Below are 12351 nucleotides of genomic sequence, written 5' to 3'. Positions count from 1 at the left end.
ATTCCCCCCCCCCCATGAGCTGGCAAGTTCCTCCTATATGTGCCCTTCTCTTTGGCTGTCAACTCCAGACTCCATCCCTTCTACCTTCCTGAGCTGTATGCTTGGAACAAAGATGCCCGAATCCCTATGGCGGGCTCCCTGGCAGTGTTCAAGACCCAGTTAAAAGCCCACCTCTTTGAGAATGCTTTTGACTCCTAACTCCTCGCACCTTGGGTTCTGCATCCCCAACCTTATATGTCATGTCTGTCCAAGTTAGATTGTAAGCTCTTCTGAGCAGGGACCGTCTATAAATGTCAAAATGTACAGCACTACATATGCCTTTTTCCGTTATATAAGTGATAATAGTAGTAGTAGTAGTAGTAGGGTTAAGAGAAAGGAGAAGTCCCATGTCCATCTAGTAGCCAGACTTAAGCTCACATTAACCAGGTACAGGAGCATCCATGATTTGGTGAGCAGAGCTAGTAGGACAGTACGGGGCCAGCCCTATCACAAGGTGGACCAGGCAGCTGTCTAAGATGGAAGACTTTGGAGGGGGAGAGAGGCCATAGCACAATGCAGGTAAAGGCAAATAAAAGGAAGTGCTTTAAAGCGGCCTTCAGTAACAGGCCTTTTAGAATCTACACACATTCAAGACCTGCTGCATCCTTGGCTCTGGTGGCAAAAGCAGCAGTGACAGAAGATGCAGAACAGGGTTGGAAAGGAAAAGAGAGATGCCCGATACATGGAATGGAGGGAATGAAGAGGAGATGCTGGATCATAACTGGTGTGGGAGTGCATGGCTGATGGTCCACCCTAGGACATAATATAGCCTTGGGCAAGCCCTGGGGGCATATGCAAATAGAAGCAATATTCCCAAGTACTGTGAACAAAGGCTCATTGTTCACGCTGCAGAAGAATAGAGGCCAATTCTGACTGAATCAAAATCCCCAAAAGAGAAGAAAATCAGAAACAGCCCCCTCCCTCCCAAATAAATAAAGCAGCAGAAGGGAGCAAGGCAGGAATGCGGGGTGATAGTTATGTAAATGAGGGGAGAGGATAGAGGGTGGAGGACTCACCCTTCAGTTCGTCAGCAGCAAAGAATGCTGCAAGACAGTCCTGCAGTGTCACAACAGGCCCCCAGAACCAGGTGGGAATACACGACACCACAAACCTGGCAAAAAAAAAAGATAAATGGACAGACTCTGCCCTGTGGAGCCCATGGACTGTTACCCTTTTCATTCCAGTTATGCTCCACATTTGTGCCTACCCTGTGCTATAAAGTGAGCAGCAAGGATCCCTTCAGGCATACAAAAATCTGGAATAAATTAAAGCTCAACAAAATAAAACTGAGCTATTGAGCTATTATGACTGCACAGACCATCAGTTTCAGGTTTTGCACAAAAGTTTGAAGGTCAGCTCAAATCCCCTGTGGATGAAATAAAAACACTGGGGAAAAGAATTGCCATACTGGGACAGACTGAAGGTCCATCAAGCCCAGTATCCTGTTGCCAACAATGGCCAACCCCAGGTCCCAAGTACCTATCTAGATCCCAAGTAGTAAAACAGACTTTATGCTGCTTATCCTAGGAATAAACATTGGATTTCCCCAAGCCATCTCAATAATGGCCTCCCTTGCCTCAAATAAAACAGCTTCATCAGTGAGGAAATGTCAGTTTCATCTGTGGAATATTATTTGTATTTCTTATTTTGAACAGGTTGAACTGGTCTCACTAGTGTATGACTGAGTTATTTTGCATCTGGATTATTGCAATGTGTTGCACATGAGTTACCTTTGTAATACAGTGTTTCCCCCAAAATAAGACACTGTCTTATATTAAATTTGGGCCCAAAAAAGGCACTAGGTCTTATTTTCGGGGTAGGTCTTATTTTTTTCCATGTGCAATGATCATCTCTCCCTTCCTCTCCTCCATCCCAATTATTCCTATTTCCTTTTTCTCCACCACATGTGCAGCATCTTTCCTCCCCTCTCACCCATCCCCTTGTGCAGTATTTTTCTTTCCCTCCCCCCGCCTTGGCACCCCCCTCACTTACCCTTTCATCTCTTCTTCCCATCCGAACCCTGACCGCAAGACCGATATACCTGGTAACAAACGGAAGCATCGGCAGCACAGGCTACATCGCGGCCTTCTCATGCCCGGGCATTCCTCTGCCACATCACTGATGATGTAATCAGCAACACGGCACAGAATGCCCTGGCGATGCAGCCTGTGCTGCCGACGATGCCATTTGTTACCAGGTATTTCGGTCTCATGGTTGGGGTTCAGATGGGAGGGAGAGATGGAAGGGTCAGTGGGGAGCACACGGGGGGAGGGGCAGGGGGAAGCGCTGCTGCTGGCGACTAGGGCTTATTTTCGGGGAAACACAGAAGTTGGGAAAATGCAGTTGCTCCAAAATATGGCTGCCAGAATGCTTACTGGTGCTCAGTTAAGTGCATCTTACACCAGAATTGAAGGAACTTCTTTAGTTGCCAATAGAACGGAGAACAGAATTCAAGATTTGAACTCTGATTTTTAAGATTGTGAATGAACTAGCTCCAGATGGTCTTGGAAGTTGTGTTAATTTATATAGACCATGGCAAATATTACATCCATATGACCAGGGCCTGTTGGAGATTGCTGGCGATATTCTTTTGGTGGGAGGGGGGACGAAAATCATGCAGTCTCATTCGTGGGCCCAGCCTTATGGAATAGTCAGTCTGGAGGATTAGGAAAGCTTACAATTTATTGTGTTTTAGTAGAAAGTAAAACTTGGTTATTTAGAGTAGAATACGAGAAAAGATATAGGGGTGCTGGGATAGCAAAGGCTATGGAGAGTTTTCATTTCTAGATTTTGGTTGTGTAAATAGATGCAAGATTTTATTACTTAATAGCAAATTTTCTTGCTTTTGAGTATGTGTGTGTGTGTGTGTGTACACACACTCAAAAGCAATAGACAAGAAAGGCTCTAGTGTTCCCCAATTAGCCCCAGGACTCCCAGACATCTACCTTCGAATGTACTCCATGATAAAGGCGATCCAACCTTGAGTGGCATAGCCATCACCACATGTGCCCATCTTAGCTGGCATATTTTGATGGATGGTGGAATGCAGTTTTGCCAAATCTTCCTTACCAGGGATGGGCAGAGACAGATCCTGAAATGTCTCCACCATGGTGGACACCTACGAGAGAAAAAAATGACATTTAACATGTCATATACAGAAAGTGAGCAAGTGCCACTGTCCATTCTCTCCAATGAAAAGATGGGCCTGCCAGCATCCCGCCTGCCAAACTCAATTGTAAGGTAAGGAGGGGGGTTGAGGGATTCTGGCATGAGGGCTTGACCCTGTGGCAGGAAGAAATTGGCATCGTTCCTGCCATTTTTTTTTTTTAAGTTCAAGCTGTTGGTCCTACCCCCCTCCCCCACAAACCATGGGTCTCATCTCATTCTTATCCCATCCCATGCACTACAGTTGAAGGCACTTCCTTCTGTCCCCAGCCTCCAGTACCAACCATCTTCACTTTACACAGATGATCTCCTCTGTCACCACCTTCTCACCAATTGGAATATAGATTCTCAAATAGAGCTCTGAAAAATCACACTAGGGCAACATGTTGCTTTGTCTCAGAAAAGAGATAGCTTCAGACACCACGGTAAAAAAATACTGTGGTGGGAGCGATGTTTACTAGTGATGCTCAGCACAATAGCATGCAAATTATACGCATATTATTCATGTACGGCATCACCAGTAAAAAGGGAAGGAACTGTGCCTGGAGCTTGCTCAGAAGAGCAATTGCTAGCACAGCTCCTCCTCCTGCATGCCTGTCATAAAAAACTAGCCCCTGCTCTCTCTGCCTGCTGGTTCTACTGATCGGGAATTCCTCTGCCCAGATAAGCTAAAACAGCTTTTTTTATGGGCACAGCCATTATGCATGTGTTAATACAACAGCTGCGTCAATTAAACTTTTTTTTTTTAAGTTGACCGAGCCCATTTGCCTCTCCTGAATCCACACATGCCCCCACCATACCACCACCCCCCACCCCCACCCATGCCCTTGAACTTAAAAAAAAATTTGGCAGGAACGATGCCAATTCCCTCCTGCCACAGGGTTAAGCCCTCCCAACTCCCTCCGTACCTTACAACTGAGTTTGGCAGGAGGTATGCCCACTCCCTCCTGCTGGCAGGCCCATCTCTTCAAAATGGCAGGCCTTTCCCTTCCCTGTGCATCCTGGGATTGGCTCAGGCGTTTAAATCTCCTCTCAGGGGTGGGGGGCCTTAGGTGCCTCAGCCAGAGCCTTTAGCCCCTCCCAGTGCATCCTGGGATGCACAGGGTAGGGAAAAGCCTGCCATTTTGAAAAGGAAGGCCTACCATTTTGAAGAAGCGGGCCTGCCATCAGGAGGGAATGGGCATCCCTCCTGCCCAACTTCAATTTTAAGGTAGAGAGGGATGCCTGAGGGGGGGTCTCGGCATGGGGAGGGCTTGGCCCTGTGGCAGAAGGGAGTGGGCAGCCCTCCTGCCAATTATTTTTTTTTAAAGTTTGAAGGCATTGGTGGTGTGTGTGTGGTGGAATCCAGGAATTGGGAGCATCACGGGAAGGGGGACAGGGGGGCCATGGACAGCTGAGGGGGATTGGAGGGATGAAGGAAGGGATGGAATTTTCAGGGGTCTTTTTTTAATTGGATGGGGGGGGGGGTCTGAGCTGTTAAGCCTTACTTTTCTGTCAGTACCTGAACCAATCAGCACTCAGGCACTGACAGGAAAGTAAGGCTACAACAGTTTAGACCCTGCCGTTAAAGTTTACATGACAAACAACGCGTTTCCCTGCAGTTCATTACACGGAGTGCTCTTTAGAATACTAATGTGCTCCTTGCAATGCATTGCATAGGGTTCTCGGTGGTTGCTGTGATGTTTGGTAGCAGCCATGGAGAAGCCTGTTGTGCATCTGGAGGAGAGTTTCCTTGCAAGTAAGACTGGTTAAAACCAGTCTTTCTTGGAAGGAAGCCTTTTGTGCATCGGGGCCATAATCCCAAAAGCAGATAAAGACTTCCAGGGCCATGTGATCTATCCCATTTTCCTTCCCTATACGGCTTTAGTCTCATTTTTTTATAGCTCATTAATCACATATCCACATTATATAAAAGGTATTAGCAGAAGTAAAAAATATGTTGGCGATGTAACTTCCCCTTCTTCAGGGTTCCTGAATTTTTGGCTCTTGGTTTTTCTTGTCATGCTAGGGCAGGGTTCTTTCTCACTGGCTCCTCAAGTGTTAAATCTAGTTTCCTCTTTTTCTCAAAAGTGTGTATAGCCACTCCCTGATCCCCTCAGATCACTGGGAACAGATGAAAAGCTCTGTCTGGTGCTGCAACAGACACACCCGGTCACAAGTCAGGCACTGCACCAAGCTCAGGATAGAGCCATCAAAGATGTCAGAAATGACACTGCGATAACGGACCTCCTTCTTTTTTCCACCTGTCTGCACCTGGGCTACAAGCAACAGACAAATATTCATCAGTCAACAGCATACATGAGAGTTCCCAAATCCCCATCCAACAGCATAACTAAGGCCACATATAAAATATTTCAAAACTAGTCCGAGAAGGCTGATTTTGTCTCCCCACTGTACCTTTCTTAAGGACATAGGAAGGGCCAGAGCGGTGAGGACTGGAGCGAGAAAGGCTGCTGGAAAGCTTCAGATGCGTTTCTTGATGAATTGGGCTGCAGGGCCGGGAGGAGCAACGCACATATGCATCATTATCTGGTTCTGAGGAAGAAAAGCATAGGGCAGAGACTAAAAACAGACTGTTAATTATCTCTCCCTATTGTCATCCCACGGAAATCCATTCATCCAAGTTTCCAAGTTTATTTAAAATTTGTTATTTCACTTATCATATTTCTAAGCGGAGTCCATAAATATAAAATCAGGAGATATACATAAGTGTTGACTTCGGGCTAGATTCACTAAGCCCACCGATCGTGTTTGCGATCGTGTACCGACTTGATTTACTAACCTCTGTGCCGATCTCCTCCGATCCAATCTGCCCATGCAAATGAGGAGGAACAGCATGCAAAGTAGGAAAAATGCAATTCACAAAACAATTACAGGAACACCAACTGGGCTGCCCAATCAAAAAACAAGCAACTGCTGAGGACCAGTCGCTTGTGTAAAAACCCTGCTCTCTGCCCAGATTCTGCCTCTCCTGCTCTCTGCCCCGACTCCGTGGTTTTAACCCGCAGTGCAGCGCCACTTTCAACCCATGGGCTCGCGAAAGTTTCCAGCTCGAAAAAAAAATTTTCAGCTCTTCCTTCGCAGTGGGTATGCGCAGACCATCTACAGGCAAAGAAGATGGTCTGCGCATGCTCAAGGATCGCTCTCCAGCGATCCATGCAGTCGGTGGAGGGGGAGTGCATCCGATTGCCCTCATTTGTATCGCCCCCCATTTGTTAATCAATCGGCCTGCCTTGGATCGGCCACGGATCGGACAGGTTAGTGAATCTAGGCCTTAGACTGATGTACAAAAAGAAAACAAAAGGGTAGGGGGGAGAATTCCATCAGTAATTAGAAAAGTAAGACAATTAAGGCTAGTACAATATGGGAGGGGTCCTGTCTGGAAGAAACTCGAGAAATAGGGGTTCATAAATCAGGTAAGTCTCTCTTATCTGTACCCTTTTCTTCTACTGCTAACTCCAGAGTCCGGCCCCGATATTCTAAACTTACCATTAAAATCCTGTGGTAAATTTTCCAATTTCAAAGAGACAAGCAGTGATGCAAAAACTTCACATGCAAATGAGCTCCGTGGAGGTCCATGGAAATTCCTTCCAGTCAGTCGCTGGAGAAAGCAACCAACACATGCACAGAATACTCCATGGAAAGAGGTGCAAGCGCCAGGAAATGCTGTCATGGGAACGCATGAGCATCAATCATGTGGCGCATCATGGGCGAATGTCAAAAGCATCTGTCATTGCCACAGGCGGAGGGGAGGGGTGGAGAACTACTAGCAAACCATGCAAATGTAAATGCTTTTTTCTACAATGCTTCTGTGGGACATATATGCTGCCCCCCGTATTTTTTTTCCTTTAACTTTCCACCTCTCATGCAATCAACAGCCCCCAGACCTGCCAGCATATGCTTTTAATGAATACTCATGAGAAACAACCTTAAGATACGTGAATGTTAATTTGTAAAGTGGTGATTGTTTGTCAGTTTCTTCAAATGTACATCTGCTATATTTATATTTTGCAGAGTATTAAGGGGTTATGTGTCATTGTTTTTGTGGTGTTTCACTGTATGCAGTTTGGCTTCTTGGCGGTTCAGTTTAACCTTTATCTTCATATTTCTATTTTTAGTTTGTGATTACTTATTCCATATAGGATGAGGGTGTATCTATGTTCTGTGTATATGAAAGACATGGTTTTCTGTTAGCGTTGACTAGCCTTGTTTGGAAAATGCATCGGGCATGGTTCTTGGGAGCACCTTGAATAAACATGATTTGAATATCCTTATTTTCTGCCAATCTTCTTTTGATTCATGTTGGATTATTTGGTGGACTGCTTGCCTTGTTGTTTCATTACAAGTTAACATACATGGAGTGAAACATACTAGAGGAGTTACAGATTTGGTTGTTTATACATACACTAGTGTTTAAGCCCATTAGATTAACGGGTGCTAGAATAGATATTAGTATAGACTTAGGCATTTCTTTATTTCTGTATGTTTGTCTTTCTTTCTCTCTCCCTGCCCCCTTTCTTTCTGTCTCTCTCCCTGGCCCCCTGTCTGGTTTGTTTTTTTTTTTCTTTCTGTCTCTCTCCTTGGCCGCTGTCTGTCCGTCTTTTTTCTTTTTGTCTCTCTGTCTTTGGCCGCTGTCTTTTTTTTTTTCTTTCTTTCTCCTTGGCTGCTGGCTGTCGGTCTGTCTTTATTTCTTTCTCTCTTTCTCCTTGGCCGCTGTCGATCTGTCTGTCTTTTTTTTTTTCTTTCTCTCTCTCTCCTTGGCTGCTGCCTGTCTTTTTTTTCTCTCTCTCTCTCCTTGGCCGCTGTCTGTCTGTCTGTCTTTTTTTCTTTCTCTCTCTCTCCTTGGCTGCTGCCTGTCTTTTTTTTCTCTCTCTCTCTCCTTGGCCGCTGTCGGTCTGTCTTTTTTTCTTTCTCTCTCTCTCTCCTTGGCCGCTGTCTGTCTGTCTGTCTTTTTTTCTTTCTCTCTCTCTCCTTGGCCACCATCTATCTGTCTGTCTTTTTTTCTTTCTCTCCGCTGTCTTTCTCTCTCTCTCTCTCCTTGGCCGCTATCTGTCTGTCTTTATTTCTTTCTGTCTCTCTCCTTGGCTGCTGTCTGTCTTCTGTCCGTCTGTCTGTCTTTCTTTATTTCTGTCTCTCTCCCTGGCCCCTTGTCTTTCTGTGTGTCTGTCTCTCTCGCTGCTCCCTGCCTGTCTGTTTTTTGTGCGCTGAAACGCTTCAGCTCCAGCCCCCTTCTCCCACCTACCTTGTAAAAATGAAGCAGCTTTGGCAGGGTCTGAAGCAGGCTGTATAGATAGGTAAACCGCCGCACAGAAACCGCTGCACCAACGCAGGCAGTATAGATAGGGAAACCACTGCAGGCTCCAGCTAGAGGAATCTTGAAGAGACTGCCGAACGCACCCAAAACCGCCACACAAACCAAACCGCCACAGGCTACACCGCCGCACACTTCGCACGCTGTACTGAGCCGCACGCACCACACGTTGTATGTCTGCGTATGTCTGACACAGAAGCACAAATCACGGAGGCAGGGATCACGCTGTTTGACGTGCACATGCGTGCTTAGGGTTTTATTATAGCGGATATGGGTTACAGTTAATTGACGTAGAGTGAGGCAGTTGAGAAGCATTGTAAACTTGGTTATTAATATAGACTTATATTTCAGATAGTATTATTGCTTTACAATATATTTGAACACTTTTTATGGAAAGGGTTCAGAGTTAAAGTCCTGGGTAAGTAGGTGGAAAGGGAAGGAAGGGGATTTGCATAGAAGATGTTTGCAGAGATGTTTGGGGGTTGCATAGAAGAAAAACTGTGCACTGGTATGCTAATCTTTGTTTTGAATTAAAAAAAACAATACAAGGGGAAATAAAGAAGTAAATAAGAAAACAGATAAATGGAGGGAGAGCGTGGGTGGGGCAGGGGGCCCAGTGTACTAGTGTGCCTAGGGACCCTTGAAGAATTAATCCTACCCTTCACCTCCCCCCTCAAGTATGATAAATGTATCTTCATCTCTCATGCAATTGGTAGCCCAGACCTGGCTTGATTCATGTGCATGAGACACACCTTTAACACATGCTCCTGAAACGTGCTCTTAACACACTACCAGCACCTCCAGAACTGGTCCAGAACTCCAGAAAAGGTTAGCGCTTCATTTTGTGCATCACCAGGCAATGTCTGGGCATTGCCTGGAGTACTCATTTTAATATTAATGACCTCATTGTACTACATTTACATAGTATTATAGGAGGATACTATGAAGCACAGAAAAGACCATACAGAGCCATTATGTGCGTCAGAAACTAAAATACTTTGACGCCAAACTGGTTACAACTGGTTTAGTGTCAATTGTTAAGACATGGTAAGTTTAAAACATCAGTCCCTCCGTCCCTTCTGTCTTGCTGCACCATATGCCTGGAACAGACCGCTTGAGTCAGTACATCAAGCTCCGTCTCTAGCAGTATTCACGTCTAGGCTAAAATCCCACTTTCGTGGCTGCTTTTAACTCCCAACTCTTACTCACTTTTAAGTACCCTTGTCTGCTTTATCATTCCCTCTGTGAGAAATTCCCTATCCCCTGTTTGTCTGTTTTGATTAGATTGTAAGCTCTGTTGAGCAGGGATTGTCTCTTACATATTTAATGTACAGTGCTGTGTATGTTTGGCAGCGCTACAGATATGATTAGTAGTGGTACTGTTAGACCCATATCCATGAGTGTCCCTCTCCAGCTAAGCACCTGCTGCCATGGCTGTGTCAACATCAGCATCCTCATCGACCTGCTCTGAGTTTGTGCGCCGATGCCCACAAGTCAGCTTCCAGTCCTTCAACTTTTCTTTCTGCGAGATGCTCTTTGCAACCTCCTCATGAATCAGCAACTCCATCTCTGCAACAGAGCCCCTGCGCAGGACCCCATCACTGTCTCCTCTGTCGCTGTTTGAGTCACAGGAGAGGAACTCTTCCTCTGAGGGACTGCGATCACCATCACGCTTCTCTTCCATGTCACTGGATTCGCTGCTGGCTTCAGTCACTACTGGCTCCTTCAGTTCCTCATGCAGCTGATCCATCAGGCAACGAAGGAATTCCTGAGTGTCCTGCAGACAAGAAAAAAAATCCAGCTACTATTTTAAGGCCAATTTAGCCTTCCCCAGAAAACTGTTCAAACTTTTATAAATAGGCAGGGTCAAATATGCCTTTCAGCTTACAAATGGTTTTAGTTTTAGTAAAATGTAGGGATTTTCCTCACACGTAGGATGCTGAGGAAAAGTACAAACACTTTACAATTGATTCTCAGGGGCACTTACTAGTCAGATTCAGGGTGCTGCAGAGGGAACTGTGGTCTGGGGCCCTATCATTGTGGTGGCTGGCCTACAGAAGGTAGAAGTGGTTGGAAAGATGTTTAAATACACAAGAAACGGTGAAAAGTTGGGGGAATCCCTCAGGCATAGGAGCCAACTTTTCAAAATAATTAAGGGTGCTAAATCTAATGGAAATTACCCCCTTTCTGGACACTAACAAGCACTTTGATCAATACTGGAGGAGTTCAAGCACAAACAGAACCCACAGAGCTAGCTCCTATGCCTTCAGGTGGTTGCAAATGAAGGCTCATTGGGCTGTAATCTGAAGACCAGTTTTGACTTAGCTGGAAGTTCAAAGGAGTGAGAGAAACTGCCAGGTTAAACTTCAAATACTCAATAAGGATTATGACTCAATTTCAATTATAATTTGAACATTTATGATGATATTTTTAAAATATTTTGATTTAGATTTGTTATATCAGATGCTATTATGGCCTTTATTTTAGTTTTGAATGGTGCTAGAATTGATGATTTGATCATTTCATACATTTATTAAATTATCTTCCCTCTATCTATTAGGTTAAACTAATGACATACTTCAGAAGCACTACACCGCTGGAGCAAGGAGTGGGCTACCTACACAGCTCAACACCAATTTTATGTCTAGGGCAAACCTTCAAAACTGCACAAAAATGTTGTATTAAGTTTCCACAGCTAACGTCATGATTGTTGCAGTTGTCTGTGTCTCACCATGTCTGGGTAGATAGAACTGAGGTTTCAGTCATCATGCTGAAATGTTTGTTCTACCTACTCAGACACAGTGAGACCCAAACAACTGCAACAATCACACAAAAATGGTTCTCTGCTATTTTATGAATTTTTCATCATAATTTTGTTTTGCTTAGTAACAAAACTGCCAGAGTTAAATTTGGTAAAAAAAATTTTAATTGCCCACATTAAAGGACCCTTTTAATAAACTGCAATAAGCATGAACATGGGCTTACCAAAGCTTAAAACGGCGTACCTTGGGGCACATTGAGCATCCAATGGTAAGGTGCACATGTTCATGTGTCTCCCATGCGCTAAAAAAAATAACTATTTTTTGGCCAAGGGGAAATGTCTACACTAGGGGTGTCCAACCTGTGGCCCAAGGGCCACATGTGGCCCCATGAAGTATTTTGTGTGGCCCCAGTCAAGGGCGATGCAGTGTTTTCCTCTGCTGCCCCCGGGTTGGACACCCCTGGTCTACACTAACCAGTCTGAGTCAATCAGGCCTTAGGCACCTCCAAGATACTGAGGGAGGAGCCTAAGGCCCTGATTAGCCCAGCACAGTGATGGCTCTGCGTGAGACCTTAATCTACACCTGTGAGCAAAGCTGGTACACTCACCTGCTGTGTGTAACCGCGGAACATGGGGTTCACCAGTTTAATTCCATGCGACAGGCTGTTAGGGACCACGTAGCTTGGCCTGTTCAAACGGAACAAATTAAAATGTCAGGATCCAGTGGGTAGTCTGGAATGCACATCTGTAAGGAAAGGGCTGCAGGTTCTAGGTGCTTGTGCCAACCCAGTATAAGTGTAATGTTGGTAATAATTGCAGTCAAAAAGGCTAAATGCCTGTACCAACTGTCACACATTCTGGTCCTTCTGAATTGCCTGATAAAAGGAACACAGTTCTCAAAAGCTAATTAAGAAGTACATGTGGTTAGTCCAATAAAAAGAGTCTTACCTCTTTTTGTTGTCAAACTTTATTTCCATACATTTTGATAAAGATATATGTAATGGATCTGGCCATATGGTCTTATAGTTTTAGCTAGTTGCTAGATGAGTACATTCCACACGTTGCCATTAGGTGA

The 12351-nt window shown here is 45.0% G+C and overlaps 1 protein-coding gene across 3 annotated transcripts in view; it reads right to left on the bottom strand.

The window, feature by feature from the left end:
* USP20 (ubiquitin specific peptidase 20) overlaps positions 1-12351 on the bottom strand; it is a 33037-nt gene that overhangs the window by 15792 nt on the left and 4894 nt on the right. For all 3 annotated transcript variants that reach the window (XR_004540798.1, XM_033960232.1, XM_033960231.1), the window contains exons 9-14: positions 11885-11963; positions 9938-10292; positions 5602-5739; positions 5353-5462; positions 2985-3157; positions 1056-1150 (exon numbers count right to left, since the gene is read on the bottom strand). Coding sequence is in view for 2 of the 3 variants with exons in the window: in XM_033960232.1 (XP_033816123.1) it covers positions 1056-1150; positions 2985-3157; positions 5353-5462; positions 5602-5739; positions 9938-10292; positions 11885-11963 (950 nt within the window). In the remaining variant the exon portion in view is untranslated. The remainder of the gene's footprint in view (positions 1-1055; positions 1151-2984; positions 3158-5352; positions 5463-5601; positions 5740-9937; positions 10293-11884; positions 11964-12351) is intronic.

Source organism: Geotrypetes seraphini, chromosome 10 (genome assembly GCF_902459505.1).
Source record: "Geotrypetes seraphini chromosome 10, aGeoSer1.1, whole genome shotgun sequence".
NCBI classification, from domain to species: domain Eukaryota; kingdom Metazoa; phylum Chordata; class Amphibia; order Gymnophiona; family Dermophiidae; genus Geotrypetes; species Geotrypetes seraphini.
This window is presented reverse-complemented; position numbering and strand designations above follow the sequence as displayed.